Source organism: Camponotus vicinus, unplaced genomic scaffold, assembly GCF_025532165.1.
Source record: "Camponotus vicinus isolate PSW18456_S1 unplaced genomic scaffold, iyCamVici1.0 SCAF_11, whole genome shotgun sequence".
Lineage (NCBI taxonomy): Eukaryota > Metazoa > Arthropoda > Insecta > Hymenoptera > Formicidae > Camponotus > Camponotus vicinus.
In genome coordinates this window covers 947,114-963,098 of record NW_028141947.1, presented here as the reverse complement: position 1 = coordinate 963,098, position 15,985 = coordinate 947,114, and the positions used below count along the sequence as shown (strand labels likewise).

Genomic DNA, 15,985 nt, shown 5'->3' with positions numbered 1-15,985 from the left:
GCATCGGCTTTTCAGCCGATAGTTTTCGAACCTTCGAATCTATCACCCGGCATCAAAACCATTAGAAGAGCTCTTTCTTTCTTCTTTTATAATAAATTATTTTTATTATTATTTTTATTATATTTTATTTTTTTTATTTTTTTTAATTGCAACTTGTAATCCATTTTCTCTTTAAATAGAATCTTTATATATATTTATCAAAATTATTAAATTTATTAAATTTATTTATTAAATTTCTATCTTTTGTACATATTTCTCTGTATTATTTTTATTATTACATTACATGTAACTTTTACACTACATGTTTTAAATATTGTTGAGAATTTTTTTTTTTTTTAACAACTATAGCCTTAAGCTTGGGGAGTATTTATCCAAATAATTCAATTAACACGACACGCATTTCTTTTTTGCATAAAGTATAGGCGGCGTGGAGAAATAATTCAATTTTCTAGGCTGTAAATTGCCTTAGAAAGTTTACACGACGCTAGGCAGGACGTGCAATCGTTTTTTCTTCGAATTCAAAACACGTAGCCCGATTACGAAGAGTCTCGTTAGAGTCTCGACATTTCCAGAGATGCGGCATAGCCGCCGCACATTGCAATTCTCGGCCAAGCCCTTTGATCAAAACGCCAGAAAATTTCATCTACCGCGTGCCAAAGTTTCTCCTTCTCTGTCCTCTCACTAACGCTTCGCCGGTACGCGAAGAAATCGTATGACTTCGCAAATTTCTCCGGATTTAATTATGCTAGGAAGACCTTTCCGTGCCGGGGGAATTGCCTCTTTGACCCTTTTGCGAGATGAATTGCGCGGCGCCGGCCGAAAAATCGTTTCGAATGAATGCAACGCGCTAATTCACACGTAGTAATAAAAATGTCTGGGGACCCGCGGGCGTGTCTCGCTCTCGATGTGTCTATTACCGTGAGGTCTCACAGATTATTCGTAAAATTACGATTGTCGTGTCTGCGAAAGTAGCATTTCACTTAATGAATAATTACATTTGCCAAGTGTTATTACTTTGTTCTGCGCGCCTCCTTCAACCATTTAACAAGACAATTATAACTGACTAAGGACGCACAAAGAGTTAAAAGCAAACGTATATTTATATTGAATTTGTCAAGAAAATTTTCAGAATTTGCTTTTCGCGAAAAACTGATTTTCGAAAAAATATACGAATAATTTATCATCATACTTAAAATTATGAAATAAAAAATATGACAGAGAAACTGTGTATTTATAAAAATTCTGAAATGTATAAGTATTATGCACAAATAGCTTCCATGCTGTTGCGAATTAATAGTAACGACAAAATTAATTAAAATTAATTAATTGAAATATGTAAAATACACTTGTTTTCGTATCAATCGTAAAATATAGCAGCAATTATATATATAATAACGGTCTCTGTATGTTAAGTTGTTAATGTGTGTATAAACTGAAGCAATTATTTACACGTTGTAGATATTTAACAAGGTAAAAATCGATAAACATATTTTAGTGACAAATATAGTGAAAAATAGATTTTATTTTCATGCTTTCATTTATCATAATATTGCTTTAATCTGCAAATGAAAGGACGTTTAAATTCCCAATATAAAAATATCTCCAATGTTTAAACAAAGAGCCAACTATTATTTACAAATTTTATTGTTTGCTTTAGTCAGTATTAAAACACATTTCGCTGCTGCTAAAAATATAATTTTAATGAATCATCGGAAAAGATAACGACATTCCCTCTTCAACTGAATCAGCTGATTAAAGAGATATTAAAGCGTAGGAGGAGTGCAAGATTGACTGACTGGCTGACTAACTTTTCTTCTGCGATATCAGACTCGGCCTAATAACCCGCAGAACTATTTTTGCAAAGTTGATTAAAACGAGTAATGTAGTCACCGGTTTTCAATGGCGGATCATCGTCTCGGAGTCCGATGTAACTCGCGCGTGTTCTAATTCCATTGTTCTGCCTCTATGCAAGCTGCTTTCTTGTTATGTTCTCGAACATAATTCGCTTTGCCTTTTTCTGCGCGTTTTTTCTTTCAACCATATCCCAATTTGACCTTTCTCTCTCTCTCCTTCTCTCTAATCTGCTCGAAATTGCTTTCATTCTCCTCTCTTTCTCCATCTTTTCTATAACATTCCTCGTTCTTCCTTTCTTTTACCTCGATTTTTCTTTTCTCCCCTTTCCCGCTTCTCCTTCTTTCCCTTTCCTCTTGAATAAATTCTGGTCTACTTCACTTTCTTGCTCTTTTCAGTCTTGCTCCGCGAGCCGCAACCCCTCTGTACTTTTGAATTTTGCCCCACGGCCAACGTCGTGCATGCAGCCACGCTCAACTACCGTAATAGCACTTGAACAGGACCAACCGCGTATCGTTTACGACCCTGTAAATTTTCCTGCGGAATTACTTTGCGAAGAAATTTAGAAGCAAGGCGTCGGCGTTAATTAGTGGTTAATTAGGAGTATGCCGGCCGATACTTTATTAAAAGTCGTTAATATCCCGGATCCTTTGCTCCGGACGGTGAAAACTTCGATAGTTGATAGATTCGTCGGATGAAATTCTCGGGTAATCTTGGCAAGCGTTACCAGTAAACTTGGTCAACTTGGCTGTTTGTGTTTTTCAAGTAAGTGAAAAATAATATGCAAACTGCGCATCGTTTGCATAAATTCCCCGACGGTATTAACTTCTTTAATCTTATATCAAGAGGAATAATTTTACGAAGAGTAATGAAGAATAATCGCTGCCTTTTTCCATAATTCATCTATGAGATAATATCAGTTGTAAGCTCAAAACATATGAGAGAACAGAAGGCGGAGACCGTGCGTAAAAATCGACAAAAAAAAAAATCTCTTTTGGAATTATCCGTAACCGGTTTACCGTATTATTTCACTCTTTTTGAAGGCAAATCTCCCGTGAATTATATACGCGCATTATACTTGCTCGAAACTTCCGTACTGTTGACTTCGCGCGGCTCTCACGATATATTTCACGATTAATTCCTCGACGACAGCAAGCTGAACTATCAAAATTAAACGACGAACAACCCAGTTGCGGCTCGCGCCCAACATCTTGCCGTAACGACATTTCCTACGTGTCTGTTGCCAACAGTTTAATCCGATTTCACCAGAAACGTTGATGTTGTATAATGGCAAATAACAAGTTGCTTTTATGAAACATTTCGCAGAAGCATTAAAGTCAATATAGAATATTTTTATAATAAATATAAAATTTTTAATAATTCAATGCAAATCTTATTATAAATCATCATGTAATGCTAGCACATACACAGTAAAAAATGATGCGTTCATATGTTAAAATTTTTTTGCGTTACCACGTTTTGATTAGTACTTTAATGTAAAATTAACAGACAACCTATATGTTATTATTTTTATAACGTTTTCATGTGTTAGATTTATGTCAACTTTATAACTTGACACTTTGTATATGTCTCTTAGAAATGGAATATTATTTTGAGTATTTTTAACATAATCATTTTAAACAATCAACATGTCTCAAAGTCAGTTTAACATTTTTAGAGAAGTTAAAGTGAATCTTTAAATAACCTTAAACTTTAACATAAAAAAATAATCAAATTTATTAAAATCAAATGTTTCTATTACAAATAATTTAAGTTACAATAATTACTATTATATGTTAATGTCCTCAACATTTCTTACGAGTTATTGCAACTATTTTTTCATGTAATTTTTAATCAATTTGTATGTTATTTATTTATTTTTACATTACACTTAAAGTCACGATAACAAAAATAAATGTAAAGTATTGCGTCAATTATTTAACATTTTTAGTTTGTCAATAAGTAACATACGACGAATGAGTTATTTTAACTTAAAATTTAGAGTGGACTTTATGGGACGTGTGAAAAATGTTATAATAAACATTTTATTTTTTACTGTGTATTAGGAAATTATGAGACGCTTGATATTAATATAATAAAAATAAAAGTAAAGTTGCAACCATTTTGCTTACATGTCCAACAATTATGCTATTGTTACTCAAATATTATTATTTAATCTTCATTGTCTCTATAGATTTTATTACAAAAGTGTGCAGGATATTTTCTTATATTATCAATCATTTAAAAATGTTATGAAATGACAGTTTGTGCTTGCTAAATATACTTATATAAATACAAGAAAACTTTCAATATCTTATGAGATATATGAAACATAACTTACTGAATTGATTTGATGATTTTTTTAATTCAACAAAATCATCGTAATTGTAGTACAAGATATAGCGCTTCCTCGCAAAACTTTCCAATTGGACACACTGTTATACAGAATAGAAGACTAAAACTAACTTAATTTCCTAGCTTAAACTTCCTTTTATCAACGTTTTTATCGTTGTGCAAATATCTTCGTTTCCTTGAAAATAGTTATATAACATTCTTTGGAATTGGTCTTATCTAATCATATGTAATTCCTCGCCGAGGAATTGGCGCGTGAAATAGTTTTGCAGAATCATTTTTTACAGCAAATGTAACACATTTACATTGATTATGTTTACGAACTTTGTATAAATAATATTGCATTTTTATACCCGAAGAGTAAAAAAAATATATATCCAATCGCATATTAATAAACTCCTAATACATACATATACTGTAATAAAATTCTTACTTTTATTATGTATATCAAGTATGTATATAATGTGGATCTTATTTTAATTTTTAAAAATATATTTAAATGTCATTTTTAAATTATAATTTTTTAATTGTCTTCTCTGGTTATCTCTTTCTTATTCAAAGATTAAAATATTGTTACATTTGGTTTTATTATCCATGTATTTGTTTTTTCTTCCGTTTTGACTTGAAAATTTGATGTGTTGGCTAGAAATAATATATAAATATAAATTTTTATTCGCGTAAATAAAGAAACAGGCAATCTCACAAAAACAGATTGCATTCAACAAAGAATTGAAATCATTTCATGGCGTACAAGTTACGCGTTACGTTTTCTATATTTTAATTATCCGCGTATCCTCTTATCAGCTTTCGGGCTGTCAATCGATCGCCAAAAAAATCTCTATATAAAACGCATGCGAGAATTAAGCATAAAAGTGATCGGAGCGAGTGATGAACGCGTGAATCTAGATTGTATTGAATCATCCATCGTACTGTCAATAGATAACGTGCAAACAGAATCTTTGCGCGTTAGTTAGATAAATCATACGTATATCGTAGGTATAATTGTAAAAGCTAGATATCCGTATCGCATAACCTGTCACGGTCACTGCAGATTTGTTATAATTTAGAGTTGATCGTTTCTCAATATTTTTTATACATATCTGTGTTTGTGATGTTTGCACCTGCGAAAATATATTTCTTTACAATTTCGTGAGTAAATATCGTATTTCTGTATCGATATTTTTTTTATTTTATCGCATAATTCCTGATTTTTCTCTTCGGTATAGATAAAGTGTACACAAAAATGTTGTTAACTCAAGTGTTTAAAAGCATGTAATTAGCTGGAAGCGCGATGGAATATCTATTACGTGGATAACATTTTACGTTTAACGGAAAAGGAGATATCCAGTCGCGAGAGACTAACTTTGAATCGCTGCCAGGATTTTCAATCGAACTTGCGATCAGAAGTTTCTTGTCGAGACCGTTTAAGATCGATAAAATGCCGTAATCACGTACCGCAAAGAACTACTCCTTTTTAAGACGCGTTTTTTATTCGACCGTCAAAGCACTAGGGCTATTATTTTTCTATAAACCTTGCACCGTTATTTCAATCATGCCGATATTATCGACGATTAATGCGTTTCTTTTCCTCTTATCGTCGCATTCGAGTCATTCATATTTTTGTCAACGATTTAATTTTCAAGACACTCCGGCGAGCACATTTATACAAGCGAGTATCATTTTCCTGCACGTTCCCGGCAGCTTCTTTCCTCTTCGTTAGAACTTAGGAGCCATTCGCTGTGCGTGACTGCGAAAGTTTCTCGTATCGCGCTACGGTGACTTTTCTCAGAGATCTTGGGAGAAGGCAACTTTCCCAGTGCATACCTCTCGGTGGATCTTGCTTATAAACTGTCGTGAAAATTGCCCCGAGAGATATAGATAATGTAAAACTTATTAATCCCGAGAGTTTGCATGGCATTATATAATGATCAATTTATAATTTCTCGAGGAAGAGCAATGAAGGAAATATGATTTGCCAATTATTAAGCGTTAATTAATATTTTCAAACGATTGAAACTAGTTTCGCGATGATGAGGTCCTGCGTCTCGGGAAATTACTATGGTTGTTTCTTTTTCTGTCCCATTTTTTACGGGTACAATGTGAGAAAATTTGTCGAAAATGGAGACGACCGTGTCCATCTTGGCGCGGCGGATTTCAGAATTACTCGCGAGCTGACGAGTTCGTAGATCCTCTGGAACCGGCAAATCCTGTTGGCAGACAAGAGCTTCTGAGATCCGCCACCATCCATCTTCTCAGCTCTTCGTTAGGAGAGCCGTCAGTGGCGTCTGACTGTTTAAAGAACTTTCCCAGGATGTACTGTGATTTCCGTACCTGAAACTTTTGCTTACCCGAGAGCCGACGAAAAGGAGAAGCGGTACATAGACGAACAATTCTAGACGGAGTTGTTGCCGAGTTCCTAGGTGAAATACCTGAGGGGAAAAGAATTCAGGACGGAGTAAAACGGGAAACACCAACTTCCAAATGTAAATGTCTCGTCGGATTTAGATTCGCGATTAAGCATAATTCGTTTGCTGAATAATCTCAAATAAAATCACTTCTCGCAAACTATGGCAATAAATCTAATACTAAGCTGTTTACGTTTTCCTCGTTATAAAGTTTTTACGCTAAACAACTATCGCGAAACTTGTACCGTGAAATATGTCTATTATTTAACTGTTTCGTTAATTAGACACATCGTGCTTGAATTTCTTGTGTATGTTTGGGAGTCTACTTGACTTGCAAATTGATAAAATATTATTCTTTTCGAGTTGCATTAATGTTCCAAAAATACAGTTTTCAAGAATTATAGAAATATCACTACGATATATTTTGCACGAAAAATGGTACATTTCGAGTAAAATTTAAAATATTTTGCGTGGGTTAAATAAGAAGAAGGAGAGAATTAAATAAGAAGACTTGAAATGGTGCAATTTATTCTGTCCGAACGGTCTGTTCCTAGCTTAATTTGAGGAAGTACATATATGCCGGAAAAAGAGGCAAGTAAAAAAACGGAAGAAGCGCCATTTCCGCGGATCCACATGTTGTGGAAAAAAAACAGTGGTAACGAATCTAAGGGAAACAGTGAAAGCAAGATATATAGCAAGAGTGAACGGATCAAAATTGGGATTTGAAACAATTTCATTAATAATTTTAAAATACACCGCGCTAAATTTTTTTGATTTTGAAATTTTTTTAGAAATCGAATGATTAATTTTTTATTAAGCGATAATTAATTACGAGTTAATAGAATTTAGAATCATAGGATTGATAAAATAAAAGCTAGATCTTGTTATAAAATTAAGATGAATAATATATCAACACAATATAATAATAGAATCTTTATAATTTTAATTTATGTTAAAACTTTGCAATACTTTGCAAAATATTTTCTAACGTTAATAACGTTAATAATTCTAACGATAAATAATTTCTTACAAAGTTAATCTACATCTTAGATTGTAAAGCAAGTCTTTTGGAAATTACAAGGAATTCGCAGATTCTATTTCAATCTTTGCATTATTTTTTCACGAACGAAATCGCGCTGAATGTCGCATTTGGCAATTAGACGGAAAGAAGGAGAAATGCTGGGGTTAAAAGAGCAATCGAGCCGGGTGAAATTGCTTTTTTTGTCTCATTTATCAGGGAAAGTACACTTAAAAGAACTTGGAGTAGAAAAAAATGAGAAATAGCGTCGCCACCGAGGTGTTGTTTCGAAACTGCGGTCAGACGACGTAGATTTAAAGTGCAGGGTTAACTCGAAGGTCCTCGAAAGTGTATAAGCTCTGTCGCGAAATGAGCTTAGCCTTAATTGGGAGTCGCGTAGGCGTAAAATACCGGCATAACGATATTTATCCATAGCAATCGCGATCTTCCTTTCTCTCGAATTGGCTATTTATAGCCGCCAATATTTGACGACAATGTTCGTTTGCGAACATCGACGAGGAGGAAACGAGATCGACAAGTTAAATTGATCGTAAAATTCTTGCCGGGGTTTCACGAGACGAGGAGAATTTTTCGCCGACGAGAGACTCGGCCGCGAATTTCGGGAACGGATGCGCAATGTGCTAATGTGGAAATATTCAATGCAGCAACGTGGAGCGATAAACGGGCGGCTGCATCCTGCTTTTATGAACTCGTGTCTGCTGGAGCTGTATTAAGCGGGCGCGATGAAATTTTCAACGCGTGAAGGTTGTTGAACTCTTTACTGTCACGCCTTGGATTTTACGGGATTAAACACACGAACTTGCATATATTTAATTATAATATATATATATCTTGTAAAGTTTCAAGTTTTCCTTTTGAAAAACTATATTTTAATATAAAGTCTCAAATCGCGAATCAAATGAAAATATTTTATGCTTAAAACATGAGAAAAAAATATATTTCTGCAGTATGTACAAAAACCGTAACAACTTCAAGCGAAAAATGCAAGAGAATGAGTGCTTTCTCGTTATTAAATTCCACGCGGATCTTTTATCATTTTTGCATTTTACATCGTGCGTTTATCTGTTTACTGTTTGTAAAATTGCAACAACTTGATAATGCAACTTGAAATTTGATATATTAAATAGAGAGTACAAGATAAAATTTATATAATATAAATTTTTTTATATTATATAAGCCAAAGTTTTATTTTATTTATAAAAAGTATACCTATTTTGTGAATGAGAAAAAAAATAGAGAGAAGAAAATATAATTCTTGATATAATCGTGTAATAATTAATAATAGACTTTAATCAAGCAATATATATCTAAATATTTATTTTTTTATTTCAGGTGGCGTGGATTCATGTTGGTCGTCAAATGCTGCTAACTATTCACAAACATGTAGTCGTGAAAGTACCCAGATTCTCTGTGTCGCATGACAATCAGAAAACATGGTTGCTTCATATTAATAGCGTGCAACAAGACGACCGGGGTTATTACATGTGCCAAGTAAATACCAATCCAATGATAAGCCAAGTGGGCTATCTTCAGGTCGTTGGTAAATATTATTTTACTAATCATTTTTTAATTAAACAATTTTTGCCAGAAATTTTTTTTTATTACATTAATAATTAATAAATCTATAAATCAATAAATGTAATATAAAAAATATCAATAATAATAGTATAAAGATTTAAGGCACTTAAAAATTATATTAATAACTAAATTGTATTCTTTTTTTTTCGTTTGAATTTTATATCAAATCTAATTATTACGATAAAAAGTAATTTAATTACTCTGGACTGTATTTTTACTCGAAACAGACACGCGTTTGGAAACACGCATTTAAATGGAACGATTAACAAACGTACGAGTATATTAATTACATCACGTTGCTCTGAATTTTGAATAAAGAGGCTCTTCCACGCATGTTCCAGTGCCACCAAATATATTGGATTCTCTTTCTACGGAGAGCACTGTGGCAGTTCGGGAACATCAGAATATTACTCTCACGTGCAAGGCCGATGGATATCCACTGCCGAAATTAATGTGGAAACGAGAGGACGGTCAAGTGATAAGCCTCAACAAACACAACAAAGGTATGTCAGGTTGTCAAGTCTTTTCTTATTTGCCGCTGTTGCGTTGTAATGTGAATCATTCTCAATTTACTTTACATGTGGCATATCGGAAATCCATTTTTACGCGCGGCTCTCTTGATATTTTACGTCCGTTTGAGTTACTTTAATGCAACGAGAAGCGCGATTTTATTCGCGATAAAAGAAGTTACGTACCAAGGATTTCGCATGTGATATTAATCAGCTTTATCTATCGTGTATCATTTATTCGTTTGGACAATTTTTTTTCCACTGAAATGAATAGTGTTAAATAATTCTCTTTACATAATTATATTTTATTGATATAGATACCTATTAAAATTTTAAATATTTTATAAATATTTTTAAATATTTTATAAATATTTTTAAATATTTTATAATCTTATTATTTTGTATATATTTTTATCTGGTACTTTCGTGACAGATACAACATGTATGGTATGTCTAACATTCGAAAACTTAATGTTGTAACATGTTGCGCCGAATTACATATCTGTTTGGAACGTTCAGAGAATTTCCTTCGTTTATGTAGGAAGTTAGAAAACGATTCCAACGAGTTTTCCCTTACTATGTCTCGAGATCTCTTGTCTGCGCGAATCGAAACTTGGAAGCACTTTTACAAGGGGAAACGAACGTGTATTTGTAATGCAGCCCAAGTTTAATGCGGAAAGTAATTTTTGGTACGAGGATGTTCTTCTGTTACGTTTCTCTGCAAGTCAGACCGAGTCCCACGAGTCATGGCATCGACATCTCACGCGAGTAGTAACGGATCGGCCAACGTTTGCTCGAAGAAATTCGAAGTGAATTTTCATCAATTACGAGCGTAGATATATGTCTGGATCAGCGATTCGGGACATTAAGTGCGGAATAAAAATGGAAAAATTCGCATAAACGTCCTTCGCGATTTAACAATTTCATGTTTATTCGACAATCGGATTTATGAAAAGTTATTAATTCGATAACAGCAACGAGAGATGTATGATTGCAGATAGATTGAGTGACGGGAGAAAAATCCCGACGAATATTTAGTTATTCGTCGACATACAACCATGTTTTATTCGATCAGATACAATCACTTAAATTTCAGACTGATCAAGCGAATTATTTATATAATAAATGTCAAATTCTGACATATAAGTATGTAAATGTTAAGAAAATCTTTAACTGCAATTATGCTGTCATCGTTAAATATAATGCAATTAATGGATTTTTTCATGTTTATCGACTCAAGTCGATTTAAATTCAAGGCATGTCTTTTACAGCGTGATATTTTTTATGTGACAAGCTACAACTTTTAGCGGAATTTTATTAGACTCTCAATAATTACTCGTTTGCGTGTTCTTGCCATCGATCCGCGGCATTTTTCCGTTCTGCTTTCGTGATTAATGTCGCAAAAATGAGATCTTATAAAAACAGATACTATCAATTTCATCAAGGTTTATATACACGGTTTTTTATGAATGTTTTTAATTATGCGAAAACGGCTTTCGCGTATCTACTCTTTTATTCATATCATGCTAATTTATGAATCACAGGCTACCTTGAATATTGCAATAATTCTGGTTTAGAGCGTTCTTTATCTACATAAATACTTTATTATTTAAGATGTTAAATACTAGTATTAAGAGTAATCCATTAATTATAACTAAGTGTATATATACTTATATACTTAATGTTTCGTACGTACACCTGCTCTGAAATATTACGAGAAATACGCTTCGCTTCCCGAAATGAATCGCTTTCACGAGAGAAACAATTAATTACCGCGGTCAAAATTACGATACCGCGAATTCGACCTCGAGAAATTGCGAAGGCAATAAATCGCGGCAATGATGGCTCGTAAAGCACAGCGCATTTATCTAATATCTACATTGTGCTCCCACGCGTGTTATGTCGTTATCGTCTTTGCACGTTTAGCGTTAAACTTGGGAGAGAGAGAGAGAGACAGAGAGAGAAAGAAGGTGAGAGAGCAACTGTACACGCGCCATCGGAGATTACCCAGAGGGTGTTACGTTCATGGTAAAGCAATAAAGTGCGATAAACTGTGTAAGTTTCCACCCACCATCAGTGCTATTAGCAATGCAATTATCGCCCGCTCTCCGACAAGTCAGTAAGTCGCCTTTGGAACGTACATCTCGACTATATCTTTCCCTCATTCGTCTAAACGCGATCTAGTTTATCCATTGAATAATTACACAGCTGATGTCGTACACTTTTCGTTTAACACGAGTCGTCGACTTTGAATTGATCAGACAAAACTCGATCTTTTTTCCTTCATATCACGCGTCATTTCGAGCGAATTTTTAGGAAAAATTAACAAACATATAACCATCGGGGGGATTGAGTAATAATATTTTTCAAAGTGAACCCTTCTTGGTTACACAGTAAAAAATAAAATGTTAATTATAACATTTTTCTCATGTCTCAGAAAGTCCACTCTAAATTTTAAGTTAAAATAACTCGTTCGTCGTATGTTACTTATCGACAAACTAAAAATGTTAAATAATTGACACAATACTTTACATTTATTTTTGTTATCGTGACTTTAAGTCTAATGTAAAAATAACATACAAATTGATTAAAAATTACATGAAAAAATAGTTGCAATAACTCGTAAGAAATGTTGAGGACATAAACATATAATAGTAATTATTTTAACTTAAATTATTTGTAATAGAAACATTTGATTTTAGTAAATTTAATTATTTTTGTATGTCAAAGTTCAAGATTATTTAAAGATTCACTTTAACTTTTCTTAGAATATTAAACTGACTCTGAGACATGTTGATTGTTTAAAATGATTATGTTAAAAATACTCAAAATAATATTCCATTTCTAAGAAACATATACAAAGTGTCAAGTTATAAAGTTGACATAAATCTAACACATGAAAACGTTATAAAAATAATAACATACAGGTTGTATGTTAATTTTACATTAAAGTACTAATCAATATGGACGCACAATTTTTTACTGTGCACGCGCTGTATATGAGGTAGCAACATTATTTTTCACATTCGACAACACATTGGCTATGGATTTACCGATCGAATACGTATCATGTTCTCTCCTGTGAAAACGTGCCAGCGGGAAATCTTCAGTGGCCGCAATCTATGAATTATTACAGTCAAGTGCGATAAACTTCGGTAGGTTCGCTCCAGCGTCGACTGGTAAATGCAATTATCCGTTTTCGCGATTCCTTTCGTAGCCGTACATCGCCTCCTCGTATACTCGAGACGGATTCCGGGAGAGTATCCCCGGCGCCATCGGAAATCCGCACGTTTTCAGCCTCGTAATTGTTAAAACGCCACGAGTTATGCGCGCGCGAAATCCCCGATGGGGAACCCGTTGGTCGCGAATTAACGCCGCGAGATACGATAAACTATGTAATGCAATTGTTGCGCCGCGCGCAATTCTGTCTATCAATCTGCCGCGATCCCGCCGAGTTGCGTCCGCATAAATATTTCGACGTAAACGAACAACGATCATCGTCACGCGGCATCATCGCCACGCGCTCGGAGAATTTATTGAAATAGCAGTACACGAATTTAATGCAGATTATCCTAATTGGCTTAATGCGAGCTTTAAAATTGCGCGTTTAAAATCGATCGCATCGACGTTTAAACATTAATCGATCCTCGAATTAGAAGCGACACTATTTCATAAATATATGGGGCATATGAAACAATTCATGGCGATACCATAATTCTGCGCGCTTCGCGAATGTATATATATATATATATATCTTGCGATATAAAACTATCCCGTTCCATTTCATTTGAAGCTTAATCCTGGAATATTTAACCGCGGCTCTCGGTAACCGCGATACGGTTTGAAACGCGTGATGATCTTTTGTTCTCGCTTATTTCTCATAATTAATGTATAAATGAAATTTATATCAATTGTTAATACTCGGTTGTTAATATCCCGACATGGTCTCTTTTCCCTTTATTTCTGTATATGAACTCTCAGTATATCGCGTGTAATGTCATATTAATGTTTCCCGGGGTAAAGGTGACCCTTTTTTTTTCGTGTCGTTAAAAAATCCGAATTTTTACCGAACCTAGGAATCCATTAAGGCGATGTATCTCGTCGAGGGAGGCGAGCAAAGTCATCGCGAAGGCAGCAAGAAAGCAGGACAACCGCAAGGAAAACACGGGAGGTACATCGATGCAAACAGCGGATTAGCCAGGGGGATTTATACAGGGGGAGAGCGGGGAAGAGCGCTATCCTCGCGTAAAGCACGGGCGAAGGGCTTTTTGCTCTCGACCTCGGCGCTCTTCTTAAATATTATAGAGATTAATCAACTCTCTTTCCCAAGCCCTTCTCGCCCTTCGAGCTTCTACCACGAGTCGTGAGAGGAGGAAACGTCCGTCAGGGTGTCCGGTGGGGAAAGGAGGAGGGGGAGACGCGAGGGGGAGAGGAGGGCGCTCGCGGGCGGGGGTGCGAGGGCGGTGGCACGAAAATTATGCGCACACACGGCACGTCTATGAAATATGCACTGGTTGCTAAAGATACGCGACGGTCTCCTTCGGCGTGATTCCGACACGGAATTAAAAGGGTCTCCCGCTGTTGCTGCTGCCGCTGCTACTAATGTTGCTGTCGTTGCCGTTGCTGCCGCTGCTGCTGCGGAAGAACGCGTCTCCATGAGAAGCTTAGGGGCTGTAGCGGCGGAGCTTTACGCGGTTAATTTCTTGGAGGAATTTTGCCCCTTCAGTGTTGGCGCGTATATATTATTAGGAATGTTTGCGAAGCAAACTTGAGTTCTGTCGATTATGTAATAATGTCTAAAAGATAAATTTAAGCAAGCTCCGAGAGACGAGATTAGGTATTTACGAGAAAAAAAATTAATGGTTACGCAATTTATATTGGAATCTTAATAATTGACGATTATTTTATCGATATTATTTATTCTTATGCTTTAATAAGATAGTCGGGAATATTCGCGACGCGACTGAGATTCGCAAATAATCTAATCCGCGATGAAGTGTGTAATATTTTATTTATAATTTCTTATCCACCGTAGGGGCTTGTAGGAGAGTAATACACGTTAATAGCGCGTATGCTTTCATATATTCCCGTATCCGTATAATCCTTCCTAGTATTCATTTTTAACAACGCAACGCACTTTACGCTAATTAAACGCGCTCCGTCCCAGCTTTGTGCTTGAAATCCCGTCGCATCCCTGCGTGAATTTGCTTCTGAAAAACAACGATAGACCGCTATTCCCCTTAATACCAGGCAGCATAATAGGTTAAATACAGGCATAATTCAAGTGAGAAGGATTGCGAGCTAAGAGCGTACTCCACGTTCTTTGCATCTGTGTATATCGCGCTAGAATGCACCATAGAATAGCCACGGCGGCTCCCATGATTATAAATTACTCGCAACAGCTTTGAAGCTATTCATTTTATCTTGTCGGCAATTTGTTATAATTCGAATGATTCTCGAGAAATAGCACGAGATACCTTACCCAGGGAAATGCAAAATTAATTATTTCCTATTAATAACAAATATTTAAATATTAAGTATGGCATTTCGCTTTAATAAATAAAAAATATTTGTCATCAGACATGTCAAAGATATTTTATTCGCCACTTGGCTTCTGGAGATAACATTTATTTCACGCGTTTAGAATAAATTAATATTTGTAAAATTTTTACACATGTAATATTCCTGTAAAATTATGCATCCACAGATGGAAAATATTACATGCATAACAATGAGATATGAAACGTGCATATTTCTCTGGAAACAAAAAGATTTCCATCACATCTCGTGCATTCCCGTCATCTGCTCTAGAAATATGACAGACAAATATCTCGCGTGTCGGGTCTCGCGCAATAATGGCGTTCGATTATAGTACATGCGACGAACGATTAACGGATCGTAGCCGCACGTAACGCGTTGCGTAACGTGGAATCTTCCGGCGACATTATTACAATGCGCCGCGCATCCATCAACAAATAACAGGGAACGGGTTAGGCAGCCTCCTCCCCGCCTCCCCCGCTTCCTCGGGGTGTCACGATCAGAAGCGACAATCTAGCTCCGTTCGCGGCGACGTCGTGCTGCGCTCCGAGATCGAGTTATCGGACTTCGTATCCACTTTCGGGAACGCATCGGTAACTTTTAACGAGCGCTCAAGTTCGGCAGCGCACACGTCTCGACGACAAGTACGCGATGCGCCACGGGAGGGACGTCTTACGTCGACGACATACGTGCGCGAGGTAAACGAGGGTGTC

General features: G+C 35.4%; 2 protein-coding genes across 9 annotated transcripts in view; one reads left to right on the top strand and one right to left on the bottom strand.

Annotated features, from left to right (window-relative positions):
• Fuctc (alpha-(1,3)-fucosyltransferase C) overlaps window positions 1-15,985 on the bottom strand; it is a 146,690-nt gene that overhangs the window by 18,882 nt on the left and 111,823 nt on the right. Inside the window, exons 1-2 of one of the 5 annotated variants that reach the window (XM_083081176.1) lie at window positions 4,193-4,284; window positions 2,157-2,376 (exon numbers count right to left, since the gene is read on the bottom strand). The exons of 1 other annotated variant lie outside the window; for it this stretch is intronic. The gene's annotated coding sequence lies outside the window, so the exon portion shown is untranslated. 3 more of the 5 variants (XM_083081174.1, XM_083081177.1, XM_083081178.1) reach the window with 3 other exon arrangements.
• LOC145961201 (lachesin) overlaps window positions 1-15,985 on the top strand; it is a 235,105-nt gene that overhangs the window by 165,842 nt on the left and 53,278 nt on the right. For all 4 annotated transcript variants that reach the window (XM_083081170.1, XM_083081169.1, XM_083081167.1 and 1 more), the window contains exons 5-6: window positions 8,980-9,187; window positions 9,567-9,728. In XM_083081170.1, coding sequence (XP_082937296.1) covers window positions 8,980-9,187; window positions 9,567-9,728 — 370 coding nt within the window. The remainder of the gene's footprint in view (window positions 1-8,979; window positions 9,188-9,566; window positions 9,729-15,985) is intronic.